Source organism: Manduca sexta, chromosome 6 (assembly GCF_014839805.1).
Source record: "Manduca sexta isolate Smith_Timp_Sample1 chromosome 6, JHU_Msex_v1.0, whole genome shotgun sequence".
Taxonomy (NCBI): Eukaryota; Metazoa; Arthropoda; class Insecta; order Lepidoptera; family Sphingidae; genus Manduca; species Manduca sexta.
In genome coordinates, this window is record NC_051120.1 from 6,851,852 (window position 1) to 6,873,747 (window position 21,896).

At 37.8% G+C, this 21,896-nt stretch overlaps 1 protein-coding gene across 1 annotated transcript in view; it reads left to right on the plus strand.

Annotated features, from left to right (window-relative positions):
- Positions 1-21,896, plus strand: part of LOC115442198 (RNA polymerase II degradation factor 1) — a 59,337-nt gene continuing 37,441 nt past the window's right edge. The window contains exon 1 of the mRNA XM_037447402.1: positions 1-136. Within this exon, the coding sequence (XP_037303299.1) occupies positions 115-136 (22 nt within the window). The 5' untranslated portion in view covers positions 1-114. The remainder of the gene's footprint in view (positions 137-21,896) is intronic.

Genomic DNA, 21,896 nt, shown 5'->3' on the forward strand with positions numbered 1-21,896 from the left:
CGTGCGCGCAACACACGCGGCTTGGCGGTGAAACGCGACGTACGCCGCCATAACTAAACTTCAAATTTCAAAAATCGAACCCTTATTTACGTGCCAGTGTTGCCAGTGGAGAAAATGAAGTTCATTGTAATTTTTGGTAAGTTTTATTTTTATACATTAACGAAAGCTAATGGAATGTAATTTGCAAGTATTTATGATCGTAAACCGCAACATTTTTTATAGCTTCCTCTAGCCGCAAACGACACTTGCGGTATAAACAAATTATTCCCCGCGCTCGGGACCAAAGACAAGTTTGTTTGTATTGTTGAGAAACGTCGTCTTCAGACGTATTGTTCTGTAGTCCTTTGAGCGAAGAAAATTTAACGGGCGATGCGATCAGTCGATTACAAACGCATTCTATTGTGTTTGCGTAAGGAAACTGCTGTGAATAGGATGTCGGTGGAAAATGCAAAGTGCGCTGTGTATAGTGAATTCATATGAAAATTTACGTAAAAAGCTTGTTCTATTCTAACTGAAGTACTTATTTTGTCTTGAGTTAGTTAAATTTATAAATATGTAGGTACTTTTAAATTTATTCTGGGTTTATAATTATGTTCTGCAGTACTAATCATAATCGTAGATTGAATAATGATTTTGAATCATGGTTACAGGGATATTTTTAACACTAGTATTATTTGGAAATTATACGAATATTCATTTCGCACTGTGAGTGAATTGCGGATTTTAATTATTAACACATATGTATTGTGGTAATTTCCACATTAGGCTTTGTCTGTATCGTAAAAATAGATTTTAATTTCATATTTGTATTTCAATTTATCCTAAATAGAAATTATTAGTATTCTAAAGTATAGGTGTGTGTTACGTTATGTCATTATTAAATTAAGTATTTATGCATTTTCAAGAATCTCTTTATGTCTTCATATTTGTGTTGCATCAATAGACTTTTAATTGTGTTCTTTGCTTCGCAGGATTAATGCTTTGCTACAGTATTTTATTGTATTTTATTATAGGCGGATAAAAAGATCTAATAAGAAAATTGAATTTCATACATTAGCAATTTCTATATAGTGGCAACACTCGCTCTCATATTCAATTTTTGCGTTTAAATTACCCGCCCTTAATAGAATAATGTCCTTAGGGATGCCGTCTTTATTACACGATAATAGGCTTTGTCATATAAGAAATTCAATAAAACGTATTCTAGTATCTTTACTATACGGTTCAGATTCGATTGAAATAATATTAACGATATCAGGAAACGTAAAGGCCTAAAGTATTATAACGATGTTACAAAAACATAATTGTTTCTTGCGATATTGCGTCTGTAATCTTCTATTTAGAATCGTCACATTGTGAAAGACTGATCGTGTATTGGCGGTACCATGTCACAGAATCATGGCTCTTATATCTATCGCAATAAGGATCACATCTTGGTGATGTTATGGAGATTGTTATCGTACACAAATCACAAAGCAGCATTCCCTAATGAGCACTTTAATAAAAGGCATGTATTAAATGTCAATACATTATTTCAACGAGTACGTTTTGTAATATTATAGTATAGATACATAGATGCAATCACAATTGTTTAGAACTATTTGCAAATATTAGGAAGTTTATGCAATAGATAGTTTAAACTGTAATCCTTTAGATAGATTAATCGATAGGATATGTAATTTCCATATATATTTTGTTTTCTATTAGTGTTCATAATTGTAGAAAGGTACATTTATAGGTATATTTTTACGGCTCCTGGTATAGTCCTGTTTTTTATGTACCTTATTGTCATTATGTTAGGAAACAGTTTATTTAATGTACTTATTTAAAATTATAAAAAATTTTAACACATACAATTAATTATTTTAGTAATTTCTTGGAGCAAGTTGTAAATATATTTAAGAAGTAAATACAATGCTCTATACTATAAAATTTTATTTAATATACACGTGCCATGTTATAAAACCGTATGGTATAAATTTAAATAAATATATAAATATTATACAATGAAATAGATGAGATGTTGAATACATAAGATCTATGAATATTGAACTCAAGAATTAGTTTATTGTCTTTAATAATACTTTACTGACATTCAAAATATTTGTTATTAAATTTAAATCGATGCTGTAACTTTTATATACTCGGTAGTGAATCGTAATGTATTGCATGCGTGGTACGACCACTGCTCTGAGATCATCTTGTTTGAATTCCGGGTCGGGCAAAGTGATATTTAGGTTTTTCAGTTTACAATCACCTCGGAGTCTCGAATTTGTGTCCAAAATGCTGATAGGTTCGCCCCCTATCATATCATGGGACGGAACATACTTGGCAAAACCATGTCAGTTTCAAACCTGCCTACTCCTACGAGAATAAACATTTGTTTTTTTTTGTTCCTATATCTAAACGATAACTTCAACAGTTCAATAAAAATACATCTAAATAATCCATAGACTTGTTTACTTTGTATTTACAATTTTTACGGACGCTAGTTCCAAGTTCAATGTAATTAAGGTCTATTGAAGGACATTGAGCTGAAATTTTAGCTTTGATTGCTCTCTTTAGATTCGTTTGAAACGTTCTGTTTAATTTTAAAGTTAATAAACAAAGAACCTTTCTTGTTTACGAATGTTAAAAAATGTTATTGCGAGAAAACTCCACTAATTAGTTTGCCAAAATACTAATGTAGAACTAAAGAAATACTTTTCTAATAAAGCTATAAGAAAGCAGAAGTCGATAGAATTCTCAGCATCCATAATATCAACATGATATCACGCCATTCAAAGTGTAAACGCTTAGCATAAAATAAACATCCATAGATCAGTTTAGAATTATTAACATAGTTCACGCAAAATATGAGTGTGTTTTTCATTCGAGTATTTTCATTAAAGCGTTAATCCAATGCAATAAATCTATGTTTACACGCACGATTTGGTCACATCCCACTTAATTTAGGATAATAATTGCATTCTTCATCTGTTTATTTTCCTCGTTAGTTGGCAGAATAAATTCTTAGATATTGCAAGTGGAATTTCGATATCCATGTGCAATTTTTGTGATCTTTTTAAATTATTTCGCTCCTGCTAGCCCGAGCTGGCTTCTTTGTTTATTTTATACTCTTTCAGCTTTTTTATGTCCAATATTAAATGTCTGTAGTTATATAAGCGACTGATAATTAATTTGAGTAATAATTAGGTATTCTCATGCACCTTGACTTATCATAGTGCAACTATGTTCGCCTACATGATGAATAAATTATTTTATTTTATTATTAAAATCCTAAAATTGGTGAATGTGTAAAATTTGTATGCGGTTTTTAACTTCACAATTTGTGGAAATTTTTATGACCACTTACTTATATCTGAATGATTGTTTGGATTGACGAGTATCAAAAGTAATGTTAGTACCAAAATTCAAGATAAGTGTTGTTTTAAATAATAAAAACTTAATGTTTATCCGACTTAGTACCAAAGATCCCCTAGAATTGCCATGTGTTGTGACAATCGTATTTTATTCAGTAGTAAATTACGACTGTAATGAACCGTCATTTGGGTAATCACAATAACCTTTACAGTAACATTAACACTTTAATTTAAAGTATATTTAGGTTCTAATTCCTTTATTTTATAAACATAAGTGTCTAAACTAGATTCTCAATCATTCTTTCGACACGCTCGCGTTAACGAAGCGCACCTTTGTAATTCTTGTTGATGACATTCTATTTAAGGCGATACCTCAAGGTCCATTTTCATACATTTTGTTTCACCTTTAATCTGGGTAACTAAACAAGTATTGGCAAGTAAAGAATTTAAATTCACGTCTAGTTAGTGATTAGTTCTCGCAGTTGAAAGAAAAACGTAAAAATAATTAATAATCATGGATATTTCGGCCTATAAAATTTCGTCATATTAAATTTTAAAGGCCGAAATATCCATGATGCTAGGCATGCTTAGCCATGATTTATATGACGCTTTTAAATCGAGGCGTTGGCGGATATAATATACTGTGATCTACTTTTATTTGTATTAGACTTTTATGAATAAAATGTATATATTCCATGGAAAGACTTTAAGGTTCCCTTGGCTTGGAGGTAAGATTTCGATCTAGTATAAGACTACATTTATTTATGAGATGATTAATTTAATTATTTATAAAATAGATTTATTAAGGCTGCCTCGGCAACATAGTTGTACTGTACGCGCGGTGTGGCAAATCTCGGGTCGGGCAAAGTGATTTTTGGATTTTTCTGCTCAGTATCAGCCCAGAATCAAGAATTTGTGCTCGCTATGGTGACAGGCTGGTCTTTTATCACATCATGGGACGGAATACAGTTGGCAAAAAATAGTAGCTCTCGTTGCGTCTCTGCATATCCCTTTGGGGATAAACGCGTGATGATGTATATGTTATTTATTAATTAAGAACGCTATTCAAGTAAATCTGTGTGCAGTTGTTTTCTATCTTTACATCTCACATTAAAACCATGTATAATGCTAATTGCACCGGTATAGTTCTGAGATTAGTATCTCTGTTGTAACCTTGTTCTAAGTGCTAAGTATCAAATCGTAGATTTTCACGTGGGAACGAATGAATGTTTTACTGTGTGCATATTACTCGTAGATATGTATTCTGAATGCGGTTTTGGAACAATGCGCAATATATTTTATAGTTAGGTAGTTGTTAAAGGCTATCATGTGTTTTTAATTAATAAATTTTGCTGTTGTATTAGATATGAGAGGATAATTTCATGTTTTGATGTTTATTGTGTAAGATTTTTTTATTTATTTGAGCACTCATATTGTTGTTGTGAATCAAAGTGAGTGATAATGTTATGAATGACAGAAATTTAAGCAACAATGAAGGTTAAGTCGACCATAATTAGTTCGTTTTAGAATTGTATCCTTTCCGAAATAATTGAGGATCATTTTGTTCAAATTTATTATTTAATTAACATATTAAATATTCCCTAAATATAAATAAATAATTACAGCACCGCAATAAGATTACATGCATCATTGCCTAATTAACATATACTTTTCCCCGGAGATAGATAAAGTAACAAATAAACAGACGCATACATTACGCGTTTCTTTATAAGTAAAGACAATTTTCATAGAACCCGCGTGACAATGGATAGGCGATGAGAGTGGGTTTCATATTCAATGGTTAAATATTTTTTGTTTACAATAGATCCATTCTTTATTGTGACAATATAGTCAATTATTATTGTTATTACACCCTTTTACACATAGTAATGTCTATTTGATTGGTTATAATGTTAAAATAATCATTGTGACTTTAGAAAATGTTGGTGTTATTGAAGTAATCATCTATTACTTTAAAACTCTGGCTTCCTTCATTGCAATTATTTATTTATAATATACTAGCTTTTTTTGTGCCTCCGCTCGCGTGAAGTTTCCGGAATAAAAATTTTCTTAAGATAAAAAGTAGCTTATAGCACTCAGAAGTAATATAGCTTCCTACATTACTGAAATAATAATATCAGCCCTGTATTATATACTATCCCACTGTTGGGCATGGGCGTCCTCTTCTACTGAGAGGGATCAGGCCTTAGTCCAATTCCAAAATTACTGAAAAGAAAATTAAAATCTATCTGGTACTTCCTGAGACTAGTGCGTTCAAATAAACAAACATACAAACTCTTAGCTTTATTTATTACTATAGACTTTAGCTTGGTCTTATATCAACAGAACATAATGGCCGTTATCAAGGAGATCTTGGGTCCGAAGGGCATGCAACACTGGTGATTTTCTTATACGGTTTCTTTAGGTTTTGGTTCCCTAAACAGGAGTGATATCAGGTAGGTTTCCTAGTTAAAACCTTAACCATAACAACTCTGTGGCGGTACAATTGGTGTATATCACATATTGAAACTTCCTAATAAATTCACTTTCTGTTTTGGCGTTTCACCATAGTTTTTCCTTCTGCAATATTCTATTCGATTAATCATGGGTAACTATCACTCATTTTTACTCAGTGGATAATGGTGTTGGTTTTGAAATTGTTATATTTCTACTTACCAATTGCCCCCAGCAGCATTTACGGAGGGATACGATCTGGCAAACTTAAAAACAAAAGAGCGTATGCCCACTTAAAAGGTCGGTAACGCATGTATTGCAGATGTTCGTGGGGGAACGTAATCACTTACCATCAGGTGAACCGTATGCTCGTTTGCCTCCTATAACATAAAACATACTATTGTTTTCATTCAGAGTCTTATTACACAATTATTTGTAGTCCCTAATAAAATAAAAAAGAAATAAATCACTTTCTGTTATTCCTTTGATTGTAAATATAAACAATTAATTTGGACGTTCGTGTACTTTATCGTTTCGCAAAACTCTAAGTACTACATATACATCTATAACACATTAAAAAACTATGTCTACACATTGGTGTAGGATATTGATAATAATAAATTAAGCCGATAGCTATTATTACAAAACAATTCGGTATGAGCATGTTTCCTACAAATTATTAATCTACTCGCTGTCTGTTCACAAACCGACACTTTTGGAACTTCAGTTTGATTTTCGGTTATTCGATATGAAAACATTCAATATCCTACCCTCTGAGGGAATACAAATACTTTGTGTATTTCTTAATGGAATTATAATCTTGTTGGTAGTCTATTTCTTTGCTTTGGTTATTTATTGGATTACATAATACATAGCGACAATATTTAAATTACAAAATGTAGTATTTAAATAATCATAATACGGGATAATATACTAAATAAATATTTCCAATCACTAGATATTTTTAATGACTTAAATGTTTTTATATTTGCAACCAATTAAAATATAACAAGGAGTATAAGTTTAGGAGCGTGGAGAAGCAATGAGGCAGGCCGGCATAACTGTGCCGACCGTCCGGGGATGCTTAGCTCTTGGCATTCGACATGTTTTTGGGCATGTCTTCATTTACCATTCAGTGCAGTGAGCCCATTTTGCCGCACCCATGATAAAAATATCTAAGAACGGAGAATTACACATGTTATTACTTAAATAAACAATTGAAATAAAAAGATGTTTCCAGATTTTATGGCGGTTTTTTATATTGTAATGTTCTCCCGACGTTTGGAAGACTTTGCAATCTTCATTGTCACATGGCTATGGTCAAAAATAGTTTTGTTTCAATGTATTACATTGGCGAAAGCATAGGAAATCATAAATAAAACAAGAATTTATAGGTTTGGGTCCCCATATTATTTCACACATGGTGACAGAATTCTGTTTCTTTTAAATACCGATGTTTTTTTTTGATAGAATGCTAAATATTATACTGAAAAGGCTATTAGACAATACTGTGAGATTTATTGTCTAAAATGTCAATTAAAGAAAGCTTATTATAACCTATGCATAGTTCATAAATATTTTGTAACTTAGACAAGATTGGAAAGTTACAAAACTCAGTCCCGCAAACCAGACCAGGAAATATGATTGCGATTTCATATAACTTCTATTTCGCTGCAGGAAACTCATGTTTAACTTCTGTAACCTCTAAACTTTAATAGCCAATTCTAGAATGCGAACGACGTAGCTTATTTTATGTTCTGCCAAAGATCTTGTCAACCGTTTTGTTCTATTGTTCTAAGAATATTTGAACAATTTATCACCGTACAATGTCAAATAACTTCTGTTCTTTTGTTTTTGCTAATTAAGCTGCTGTAATAGTCGTAAAATTTAACTAATGATTACAATTAATGGCTTATTTTGTTACTTACGTAGCTAATTTGATAGATCTGAGTTTTGGTTCCGGGAAATGAGTCAGCGACACAATTTCTGATTAGTTAATTATATTAGTCAGTGTTGGTAGTAAAATGTTGGTATAGGAACTAATGAAATATCTGATGCAAACTGACCATTATTAAATATACGGGGAGTGAATGCGTTGTCCACTTTTAAAGAATGCAAGGAAGTTTATTCTTAAGTCGAGGTTTTTCAGTTTTACAACAGTGAATAATATTGAGAAGATATTATTTAATCCATAAATAATATATAGACGTCATAAGCTGAAGTTTAAATTCTACAGGTACACCCAAAAATATAAACCTTTATCAGCAAACAGTTAATTTACAAGTCGACAAGACAGTCATATCTCAGTATTGCGTAGTTTCCGCTGGCGTACAGAATTCCAGTTACAATGCGAAGTGCGAGCGTTAATACAACAATTATTTGATATCGATCTCGAAATAGTTCCCATACCCGTCCTTTGTTTTGACTTGTATAGTGATTGTTCGAGATACGTTTCTTACGATTTGCAAGGTCTTTTACACTGAATGAGATGAACGATTTGCGTGTCGAGCGACTACCTTAGCTGGTGGTAGGATATATTTTATATCCGTCCGGATAGCGATCATCGTACACAAGATGTTAAAACTTGCCATAGTGGCCCACGTGTGTCGCGTTCCGGGATTAGGCTGTGTTTATCTGGTTCCAACATGCCGGCATTATTGTGTCGACTGTCGAGGGATAATCATCTCTTGTCAGTCGATACTTACCATTAGCAATGGGTCATTCTCCCGTGCCCGTATAATATACACTTAAACAGCACTATACTGCATTCTCCACACTGATACATTAGATTCATAATGGCTAGTAACTATACCTACTGATTACAATGTATAGGTGTATGTTTTTTGTTTGTACAGAAGTCAGTTCTGATTTGTCGTGATAGCCTCAGTGGCGTAGTTGTATCGCATACACGGTTTAAAATCCTAGGTCAAGCAAAAAATAATTGTAGCTGGGTTTTTCCATAAAAGAGAAAATACGCAGTCGCAGCTCGGAGTTAGGAAGTTGGCGGTGTGATATCGCCGTGCTTCGGAAAGCTAGTAAAGTAAAGCCGTTGGTCTTGCGCCTGACTTCTCTCCGGTCATGTCAGGTTGCCCTCTCACCGGATTATTAGAGTGAGAGAACAGGGATTGTACCTGTGTATGGCGCACACACTTGTGCACTATAAAATATCTTGCGTACGTGGTTGATCTTCGTTGATTTTGGCCGCCGTGGCCGAAATTCAGTTAGGAGAGATTCATTCAGTTCTGATTTTGTGAAACACTGATTAATGGCGAATGAAATATAAGATACAACAGCATAAAAATAACAACTCAGAAGTAAATTTATTTTCTTTTTGTGTATTGTACGTAATGTAATGTTATTCCATTTGAATACATATGAGTTCAGCATAAGTTAGAAATGTTTTTGCTCCGTTCGTTTTCATATAAAACAAAACTTTTACTCATTGTGAATGTTGAAACGTTGTGATTGATAGTTATTTGTTTACTTTGTAAAGTTAAAGTAATAGTTTAGGAAAAGGGGAGCATTATCATCTAAGAAAATAAATTTAATACCACGCATTCTGTTCATCATTTCATTTTCATTTCAGCCCTTGAGTCGTCCACTGCTGGACATAGGCCTCCCCCATTGAGCGCCACAGGGACCGGTCCTGGGCCGCCCTCATCCATCGGACTCCGGCGACCCTGACCAGATCGTCGGTCCATCTCGTGGGGGCCTGCCTACGCTGCGTCTCCCGGTTCGTGGTCGCCACTCCAGAACTTTTCTGCCCCAACGGCCATCAGTTCTACGAGCTATGTGCCCTGCCCACTGCCACTTGAGTTTCGCAACTCTAAGGGCTATTTCGGTTACTTTGGTTTTCCTGCGGATCACCTCGTTTGTGATTCGATCCCGCAAGGAAACTCCGAGCATAGCCCTCTCCATTGCCCTCTGAGTGACTTTCAACCTTCTGACAAGGCCCATAGTGAGCGACCACGTCTCACTTCCATATGTCATCACTGGCAACACACACTGGTCAAAGACTTTCGTCTTGAGACACTGCGGTATTCGGGACGAGAAGATGTGTCGGAGCCTCCCGAACGCTGCCCAGCCGAGTTGGATTCGACGAGTGACCTCTTTCTCGAAGTTGGACCTACCTAATTGGACTGTTTGTCCCAGGTAGACGTACTCGTCGACAACTTCAAGTGTAGCGTCTCCTATCTTGACAGGGGTGGGTCTGACATGGTGGTTAGACATGACTTTTGTCTTATCCATGTTCATTCTGAGACCCACTTGTTGGGAAACGCTATTGAGGTCATCGAGCATTGCGCTAAGGTCTTCTAGGGTCTCAGCCATGACTACGATATCGTCGGCAAATCGAAGGTGAGTCAAATACTCGCCGTTGATGTTGATGCCGAGTCCTCTCCAGTCCAGAAGCTTGAAGACGTCTTCCAGTGCAGCGGTGAACAGTTTCGGAGATATTATATCTCCCTGTCTCACGCCACGCTGTAGCTGGATAGGTTTCGAGTACTGATCCTGGAGGCGGACTGACATGGTGGCGTTTTCGTATAGGCACTTCAACACTTCAATATACCGATAGTCAATTTGGCACCTCTGGAGAGACTGAAGCACTGCCCAGGTCTCGATCGAATCGAAGGCTTTCTCATAGTCCACAAACGCTAGACAGAGGGGCCGGTTATACTCCTCGGACTTCTGTATAACCTGCCGCAGCGTGTGTATATGGTCTGTTATGTAATAGATGGTAATACATAAATTTTTGTTCGGCCAACGTGCGGACTTCTCGATCCTGTGTGGTCTTATACATACATACTAATATATAGCTAAACAAACTCACCCCAATTTCCTTTTTTCTTAATGCATATGCTCCCGGGAGCCTTTTTGTTCCGATTTATAAATTATAATTCTCTTTGCCGACTCCGATAGTAGTTTTTTCTTCAAAAAAAGTAATGTCATTCTTCTTTTTTAATAATATTTGACAGTTTCTTTTACCCCCACCGAAAAGATTTTATATTCGAATACATACTATATATATATTTATGTGTGTTGTGTTGTGTGTAAATTAATTTGGCCGAATCTGTCCGCGCTTCCAAATAATGAACTAATAAAAATTAAACATCCCGCCGCCCGAGAAAGGCTGTGAAAAGCCTTTATCAAATAACACAACAAGCCCCTTTCATTGAAAGTTATACTACCATTCTAAAACATAAGCACGCAATATAAATATAATAAGTAATTAACCATTAAAGTATCGGAATGGAAAGAACAAAAAACTATCACTGGAAACTAATCCAGCGGCAACTTCGCAATTTTTACTACAGGCCTCAGTAAATTCCCTGAGGCAGTCTTTAACCTGACAATTCGGATAACCCCATCAATCCCAGGTAAAAGTTCTAAAACTCTCCCTCTCTTCCATTTAAGGACAGGGACATTCTCCTCTTTTATTAAAACGAGGTCCCCGACTTTAGGTGGATCAACCGGCGTTGTCCATTTGTTACGATTCTGGAGACAGTGTAGGTAACGGTCACTCCATTGTTTCCAGAAACGTTGACCTATAGCCTGAACTAATCTAAAACGTCCCAACCGCGTATTAACTACGTGTTCGAAATTATACTCAGGCACAGAAAGCAATGACTTGCCGACTAAGAAATGTGCTGGGGTCAACACTTCGAGATCCGTAGGATCATTTGATAGAGGACATAGTGGGCGAGAGTTGAGTACTGCTTCAACTCTTGTGAACACTGTCGTCAATTCCTCATAAGTCAAAACCTGCTCCCCGATCATCCGCTTTAATAAGGTTTTTGCAGATTTGACAGCCGCTTCAAACAATCCCCCCCGAAGTGAGGTCCCGAAGGCACATTGAATAACCAAGTAATACTACTCTTGGCTGCAAAATTCTTAAGACTATTCTCAACTTCCCTATTCCGAAGATACTTGTCAACCTCGTTGAGGTGTTTGTTTGTTCCTACATAATTAGTACCATTATCAGAACGTATCACACTCGGGAGTCCGCGCCGAGATGTGAAACGCGTCAACGCAGCTCCGAACGCTTCTGTTGTCAAGTCTCCAACAACCTCCAAATGCACCGCTTTGGTTGTAGAGCAGACAAAAACACACAAATATGCCTTCAACATTTTTGCATTTCTAAGACGTGAGGCTCTAATTGAAAAAGGTCCTGCAAAATCCGTTTGCACTGTATGAAATATACCAGTTGCGTTTACCCTGTCACTTGGTAATGCAGACATAACTGGCTCAACCGGCCTAGCCTTAGACCTGAAACACGATATACACTTAAAAATTCGACTTCGAATGGCTTGCCGAGCCGACAGAATCCAGAAATCCTTTTGCAAAATAGCCTGCAGTGCTGTTGCACCCACATGACAATAAACTCGATGTGCATGGTCAATAATTAAATTTGTCAAAGAATGATTTTTGGGTAAAACTAATGGGTGTTTTGATTGGAATGGAAGGCTCGAATGATCTAAACGACCTCCAACACGCAACAAATCCGCATTATCCAGAAACGGACACAAACGTCTCAACCGAGTCGAACACGGCTTGTGTCGATTCAAACAATCTATGTCCGCAGCAAATTCCGTTTGCTGCACTAATTTAACGAGCCGATCCAAGACCGATTTCCGATCCTTAACAGTCAGAACACCTGTACGTTTATTAGAAGGGTTCCTTATATTGTGTACAAACCTAAAACAGTACGCAACGACTGTTTGTAGCATAACTAAAGAACTATATCTGATAAACAGTGGATTAATAAACTTCGTTGTACCCATATGGACATTTACCAAGGGTTTCCGCAAACCCGGAACATCTTTAGTTTGCCTTGCCTGATCTGCAGGCCAGGTTGTTTCAAGTTAACTTCGGAATAGTAATTTTCATTTTTGATGGTGCAACACGCGATTTGCTCATCATAATAGAAACCTTCACAACACCATGTTCGTCCACTACCCTTAAATATACAACTGCGCTATAACCGCTTTCAGATGCATCCGAAAAACCATGTAGGGCACATACTTTATTTCCACCTAACACAAAACGATCTATATAAATATTCTCGATTTGAGGTAAATCCTTTATAATGCATCTCCATTCTGCTATCACATCTGTTGGCGGAGTTTCATCCCAGGTTAAACTCAATCTCCAGAGGCGTTGCATAAGAATCTTGCCCTGGAATATCACTGGCGCAATCCAACCTAGCGGATCAAAAGTCCTAGCCAAGGTTGATAGAATTATACGTTTACTACATTTCCCAGAATCTGTAACTTTACAATGATCTGAAAAACTATCTCGGTTTGGATCCCATTCTACCCCTAATATTTTGTAAAAACCCGGTCCACCCTCTTTATCAAAAGTACGTGGTTTCTCTAAATCTTCAATTGAAATATCATCTAATAGAGGCTTATTGTTAGACACCCATTTACTCAACTCAAAACCACCAGAAAGAAGCAAATTAGTTAGGTCCGCTTTTAATTGTTTTGCTTCCGCTTCAGTATCTGCGCCTCCCAAAATGTCATCCATGTAAACTGAAAATCTTAAAAGATTAGCTGCCGCCGGATACTTTGCTTCACCATCATCCGCCAATTGTCGCAAGGTTCTTATCGCGAGATATGGACTAGACTTCATGCCATACGTGACAGTTTTCAAAGCGTATAATAGCAAAGGTTGATCCGGTGACTCTCTCCAGAATATCAATTGATACTTCCAGTCATCCCCATTAATAAGAATTTGTCGAAACATCATCTTGATGTCCGTGCTGAAGACATATTCAAACATCCTAAACCGACAAATAATCTCCATTATATCCCGCTGTAGTTTTGGACCAGCATGTAATCTATCATTTAATGATACCCCTGTCGTAGTCTTACAGCTGGCATCAAATACCACACGAATTTTATCCGAGTTTGTTTTAAAAATACCGTGGTGAGGTATGACGTACCCTTTATCTTCTGCATAGTCCTCTGGTTGCCGATCACAGACAGACATATGCCCTAACTTTTCATAATCTCGCATAAATGCAATATACTTTTCCCGCAATGCCTCATTCGAGATTAACCGCCTTTCCATAGCCATGAACCGTTTCTTGGCTATCGAAATTGAATCCCCCAATTCAGGTTCATCTTCTAAAAAAGGTAACCGCACTATATATCTCCCCGTTTGATCCCGTTGATGCGTTTCACAAAACCTATTTTCGCAATCCGCATCTTCAGGATTAACTGAAACCGAATCCGGTATATCTTCCACTTCCCAGAATTTTTCCAAAATCTGGTTTGTGGTAACATATGCCGCGAAAAATGTTTGAGACCGCTCATTACATTGAGATATCTTATGGGTTACTGGACCCATCAATACGTAACCAAACACCGTATTCATTGCGCGTGGCAAATAATCATTAACTTTCACACAATCACCAATCATGATTTCACCCATGAGATCGGCACCTATTAAAATATCAACCGGTCGACTAACAAAGAATTGGTCATCCGCTAAATAGATACCTCTATACCATTCCGCAAAATTTTGAGACAGAGTTTGAGTCGGCAGGTTATGAGTGATAGTGCCTAATACTATTGCCGTTGTTACCAATCTAGGATGTTCCGAATATTTAGAACACATAACCAAATTTACGCCTCCTCTACAATCACTCACAAGTCCTCCCCCTAAACCCGTTACCGAAATAGAATTGGACTTAAATCGTTTTAATCCAAGCCTTTTAACAACGGTATCGGTGATAAATGTAGTTTGACTACCCCCATCTAGTAGCGCACGAACTTCATGATACTCCCCATATCTGTCCATGACACGTACTATAGCTGTTGCTAGTAGCACTGTCCGCCTATAGTTTTTATTTATGTTAGAGACAGATAAAGCTATATCATCATCCACTGCTGACGCAGTTACCCCATGATGATCTTTAACAGGTCCCCCTACCCTAGCTGTGGTACAGGTAGCCTTTTCACCACTAGTGTCCAATTTGTGTGCAACTACCCGACTTTCATTAGCACTTGGTGAACGTGGGCCACCACCTGATCGTGGAACCCCTGACACGTCCCCTGCTGTAACCACCGGCCGCAAATCAAAGTGGATAAGGTAGTGGTGTTTATTAGAATTGCATTTGTAACATGACCAACTCGATACGCACTGATCAATACTGTGCTTCCCTAAACACCTAAAACAAAGCCGAAATTCTTTTACATGCTCCTTCCGCTGGTGTGGATTCAATGCTAAAAATTTCACACATTTTGATAAATGATGACTTCCTTGCTTACATAGCTTGCAAACCATCATTGGTTCACCTACAAACGTGGCATGGTGTGTCCGAGAATTCACAGAGCCACTTTTACTGCTTTGACCATCGCCACTAGACTCTAAGATCCTAACTTCCTTCTCCAAAAACTGAATCAAATCAGAAAAATCAGGCAATTCCTTATTAGATAACCTCGCTTCAAAACGTTTTTTCAAACTAGAGTCAAGTTTTTGAAAATTTATATAGAATAAAAGATAAGACCACTCCGATACAGGGAAATTCATTTTTTCTAACCCTTTTGTATTCACAACCAAAGTGTTAAGAAATTGTTTCAAAGAAGAATAATTATTGATAACCCTAGTCGTTGCCCACAAATTATGTAACAATTTATCGGCTAATGCTCGTTTGTTACCATATTGTCTTTTCAACAAATCCAAAGCTATTGAATAATTGTCACCTGTGACGGACAAATGCTTAGTAAGACTCTTTGGCTCGTCATCAAGAGACCCCAGTAAGTAATATAATTTCTCAGTATCAGACAATTTTGGATCTTTACCAACCAATGATTCAAATAATTCCATAAAAGATGTAAATTCCTCTAATTTCCCGTTAAAGGTTTGTAACCGAACTTTTGGTAAAATGGCATGCTCGTTCCTTTTCCTATCTGTGGAAGAAGCAGTGCCATATTCAGACCGACAGCTGCCCTCAGGAAATAAATCTAAAAACTTCCGTTTCACATCATAATATTTTTGGTTATATACCATGTATTTTTGGGTAAACTCTTCTATTTCAAATTCATCCTCCAAGTTAGCTAGGTACTCCATATGACTAGAAGTGAATTCCGTGTAAATGTGTTCCAAATCGGCATATCTTATTTTGAATTCACTTCTTTCTCCCTCCGTACATAGCCCTGACTGTGAAATCTCGTGAAGTTTGTTTAAATTTAATAACGCTGTATCATACTTCACTTTTAAAAGTCTTAGTTGATTTTTAGGAGGCATTTTAAGGAAATTTAAAATTATTAAATATTAAAATAAAAGAATACTCCCTCAGACAATTTGAGGCCCGCAATAAAATATCTATATTGTTATACAAAAGCAAGGAATACAAATACTTCAGGTGGATTTGAACCCGCGTCCAAGATCACACCACACTATGAAATTATACCGCACCAACCGCTAGACCGCTAAGCGACAAGAGAAAATCGCTTTTCAAATACTTTTCTGACATACAATTGTCAGACACGCAAATAAAAAATGTCACCATAAAAATAAATTATTATTTGCGTTTTATATTAATATAATCCCTAAAACCGCATAACCGCACAAAATATATGTATATTAGACCACTTACACAAATATTAATTCTTCCACAAAGAAACGTACACAGACTAGACCAAATCAATTTCGTTGTGAGTGTGCAATGTATCTTTTGGATACGTAATGTATGTCATATTATAATAAGGGAAACGAAATAAATATATGTGTAGCCCTACCGCAATATTATGAGTTTCTCTGTGAAGTGTGAAAAGAGAAATGGCAGCTATCACTGCAAAAATATGACTTTAAACAATATTATCCGCAAAATCCGCAATATATATATTATTCGTGTTTATGATCCGCATAACCACGAATAAATATTACCTTATCAAAGTATTCATACACCGCCAGAATACTTCGAGAAGGAACCGATAGTGTTTTCTTTGTACAGAAAGAGAACCCCGCACATCAGCGGAAGCCGCTAAAAACCAGTATATCCGGCTCGAAGGACCAAATGTTATGTAATAGATGGTAATACATAAATTTTTGTTCGGCCAACGTGCGGACTTCTCGATCCTGTGTGGTCTTATACATACATACTAATATATAGCTAAACAAACTCACCCCAATTTCCTTTTTTCTTAATGCATATGCTCCCGGGAGCCCTTTTTGTTCCGATTTATAAATTATAATTCTCTTTGCCGACTCCGATAGTAGTTTTTTCTTCAAAAAAAGTAATGTCATTCTTCTTTTTTAATAATATTTGACAGTTTCTTTTACCCCCACCGAAAAGATTTTATATTCGAATACATACTATATATATATATTTATGTGTGTTGTGTTGTGTGTAAATTAATTTGGCCGAATCTGTCCGCGCTTCCAAATAATGAACTAATAAAAATTAAACATGGTCTATGGTACTATAGTCTTTTCGGAATCCGGCTTGTTCGTGAGGCTGGAAGTCATCGAGACTGTTAGCAAGACGATTCGTGATGACTCTCGAGAACAGCTTGTAGACGTGACTCAGGAGCGAGATGGGTCTGTAATTCTTTAAAAGGGTTTTATCGCCCTTTTTAAAGAAGAGCACCACCACGCTCCTGTGCCATGCCTGGGGCGTGGTACCCTCGTGAATGACGGAATTGAATAGTTTTTGGAGAGCCTCTAATATTGGCTGTCCGCCCGCTTTTAGAAGCTCTGCTGTTATTCCGTCATCACCCGGAGCCTTGTTGTTTTTCAGCTGCCCGAGAGCCATACTAATCTCGCACAGGTCGATGTCCGGGATGTCTTCGGTATAGTGTCGGATTAGTGGGGCTCTTGGATCTGTGGCCGCACTGCAAACAGGTCGTCGTGTTGACGTGTATAACTGTCCGTAGAACTTCTCTACCTCACCCATGAGCTCCGGTCGGGAAGATATAATCCTGCCGTCCTCGGTCTTCAGTTTGGTCAGCAGGCTTTGCCCAATGGACAGATCCCTGGCGAACACCTTAGAGCCCCTGTTCCGCTCAATAGCCTCTTCAACACATTTAGTGTTGAATTGGCGTATATCACGTTTCAGGGACTTACAGATCTGTCGATTGAGCCTCCGGCAGACTGTCACGTCACCAGAAGACTGCAGGACCATCTTGCGTCTTTCTACCATGAGCTGTAGGGTGGGATCTGAGATCTTTTGAGTTCTTTTTGGACGCTGGGTCTTAAAGAACTTAGACCCAGTCGTCTGGACAGTTTTCACGAGCCTGTTGCTATACTCATCCACATCTACGCACTCACCTAAGCACTCGAAGCGGTTCCGGAGTTCGAGCTGAAAGCTCTCGGGGTTTTTGATATGGGCAGATGCTGGTCGGAGCATGGACTTCATCAGTCGAGACCTCTCAAGCGATACGTTAAGATTCAATGTGCCTCTTACCATTCGGTGATCACTCCCGGTTTTCACCGCATTGATCACAGAGACATCATTGAATATACGCCGTTTGGTCGACATGATGAAGTCAATCTCATTTCTGGTAGCACCCTTGGGACTCAGCCAGGTCCACTTGCGCTGACTACGCTTTTTGAAGAAGGAGTTCATCATAAAGAGTCCCTCCCTCTCCATGTAGTCGGCCAGCAGCTGACCCCGCGCGTTTCGTTGCCCATACCCAAATTTCCCCATTTTCAGCTCGTTGCCGCTACGTGTGCCCAGTTTCGCGTTGAAGTCCCCCATAACAACGGTGAAGTAGGTCTGGGAGCTATGTATAGCCCGAGATATATCCTCGTACATAGCCTCCACCTCATCATCGGAGTGTGCCGAGGTCGGGGCGTAGACCTGAATAACCTTCAGCGAATACCGTTTGGTGATTCTGAGTATCAGGTACGCCACCCTTGCCGACACACTCTCGATCTTCACGACGTTGTTTACGAGGGACTTGTGGATGATAAACCCGACACCACCTTGGGACTGCTGGTCGCCCTCCCGGAAATAGAACAGGTTACCTGACTTGAGGATTATCGAGTCCTCCCCCCTGCCTTCGGACTTCAGATAATCCTATAACGTCCCACCGTAACCTGCTCACTTCTTCCTCCAGTTCGACTAACTTCTCGTCGGTCCGCAGTGTGCGCGTGTTATATGTTGCCAGGGCCAGTTTTCGTCGGTTGTGGTAGCCTGGTCTCTGCCGGGGATTCTTAGCACCCCTTGCCCCGCCGTTACCATGACCGCTACCGTAGCCAGGAATAGCGGGGCCGCCGGGGACTAGGGGCCGGTTTTTATGTGGCCTTACCATAGGGGGTTTTGCCGTAATCGCCACGCTTGGCAGGCGGGTTGGCGATCGCAGTGGCGGAAGTCTCATCACAAGACGCTGCTGCCCGTCTTGTGTCTTGTCACTTCCTTCCGCCGTGTTGGAATGGTTTTACCGCCATTAGTCGGTGGACTACTTGCACTAGTGGTAGTGAGCACCACTAGTGGGCGGTGGGGGTCGTCACGCCCCTACGCCTAAAACATTCTGTTACGGGTTATAAAAGCAGCGTCGACACTGACTACGGGTAGGGCTGCCATCCTTCCGAAATTCCCCGGATTTGTCCTAGTTTGAAGGGCGTCCGGGGGCCGTCCGGGTGTAACCTGGACTCTTTTATTGACCATTTTATAGATAAGCGATAAATTGAAATAAATCATAATAGCTCCCATTCAAGAAGGCACGGTAAAATAGTCGACGATCGAACGCCCCCACCTGTGCCCCCGCGCGTTGCAAAAATATTTTTTCCGAGGTGTCCGGGGAAAAATCCATATTTCGCCCAAATGTGCTCCCACAATGGGAACGAGGTATTCAGGTTATTTGTCCATCACTCATTAATTTACATATCGATCCTTCACATATATCTGCGTAATTATTACAAAGAACTGATATGTAGTTTTCTTTCGCACAGCAAAGTTACTCATTTACATACACTTCATAGATATACGTAATAAATACAAACGCATATATGCTACTTAATGTTTAGAAAACAAGATTAATTAACTAAAAGCTTTTAATATATCAAAGTTGCATGTAACCGCGACCTGTGGCACTCGCATTTGCATCGCATCATCAGTGAAACTCCAAGCGGTACGGGTTGATAGGTCAAATAAGTTGTAAACAAAAATCTTTGCTTAGAGCTAATAGAAAAGCGTCGGATATCATAGATTGCAAATCGTCCTGCACTTTAGATTTTTAAATGGATTTTGAGAGAATTTAAAAGTGTGCAGATATTTTTTTTCATAAATAAAATAAGGAATATATTTGAATAGACTTAAAACTGCTGGAGTATAAATAACTATTTTCCTCACAAGACTTGTAGACGCTTAACGCTATAAATATTATCTGCAACTATCTTTAGAGCGAATTTTGCGATATAAATAGTTGCAATAATGGATAACAAAAGCTATTTAAAATATGATAAATACGCAGGCTGTACATAAAATGCGTAGGGAAACGACTCTATCGACTATCGAATCATTTTAAAACCCTACGCGTATTTACTATATTTCTTCAACGTATTACATAAGCCAGTGTTTATTACAGAGGCGATTACTGTAAAAGTATTTAACGTACTGCCGCGTTATACCGTGTTATTAGTATGGCGGGTAATAACCAAGAATATAGCAAACATGATTGTAAAAAAGTAATAAGTTAAATATGATTTAACGACGTGCAGCGGTCGATTAGTCGGCTGCGAACAGTATTATGAGAAACTTCCTTTTCCAAGAAATACTGTAATTTAATCTTGCTATCGTCTTGGTTTAGTGGGGTGGTAGGCACTGCGAGTCCGGAGGTCGTGGGTTTGAATCCAAGATGGGAAATTTATTATAAGTGTTCATTGAAATGAGGTCCCTGGATGCGATGGCCAGAATAGAAAGGATGTCCCTAAAGGGCACACATATCCTTAAGGCATTTTAACCAGACTCCACATTTAAGAGAGATATGAGTAAACTGGAGAAATATATTAAGATAATATACTAAATATTACATAACTACTTCCATGTAATAATTATATATAAGTATAGTGGCTTTCAGTAGAAGGTAAACCTAAAAGCGACAAAGACGACAAAACTTAAATAGTCGTCAAACTCGTATTACCTAATCCAAGCCTGTATAGCCTAAGTCATATCTATCTAGCAAACACTCGCTGTCTAGACTTGAGAGCCAGCTACTCGGTTATGACGTAATATCCTATGTGCCCATTAAATGGCAGGATATGAGACTCGAGATTGTGTGCTATATTGACAGAAGTGCGGATCATTAAATTTTGCGGGCTACTTCACTTTGCATATTTGCACCTGCGATTAGAATTTTGTTTCGATACGTAAATGTTTTCAGGTTTTTAGGTGTATTTGTTCATATATTCACCACCTACACTAATTATATGCGTGTGTTATACACTATAAATTATTGATGATAATTTCTGTCATGTAGACAAGGTTTTTTTGATGATTGATTACAGTAAACACGTAAAATAATTAGATAGTATTTTTTCATCCAATTGCTAGATAATTCATGGTTGATTTGCTCATACTGAATTTTTTGTTTCTATTTATTACATAAAGTAAAACGTCACAGCAGAGTTGTCTCTTACGTCTTGTTAAATGTTGGTATTGTTGCAGTCCATGCCCATCGTTACACACATCAGGAAGTACACTGTCAAACATAGACCTTCCCTAAACATATCCAGGCCGACGTGTAAAAAGCGGTCTGCATCCAGCCAATTCTAGCCATCTGTATAAGGTCATCCGTCACGCACGTTGCTGACAAAATTACAGCGTTTTATTGCCACTTAGTATTTATAATTGATTTTGGCGGTAGATCCGCTGGTGCGCACATTTTTATTTGGCGTAAAAGCTCGACTATTCGCTTTCTATACAGCGGTTGTTACGTTAATTTGTAACAAACGTCTTCACAAACTAGTATTTATGATACTATTTATTGTTTAGAGCACTTTACGAACATATTTTTCATCCATAATTGCATGTGAAATGCGAAATTCTCTAGGTAACATCGGTAAAACATCGACAGCATTATCTGAACTCTTACCGCTTGCTGTCAGCCTTCTAACTTAATATCAAGAGTA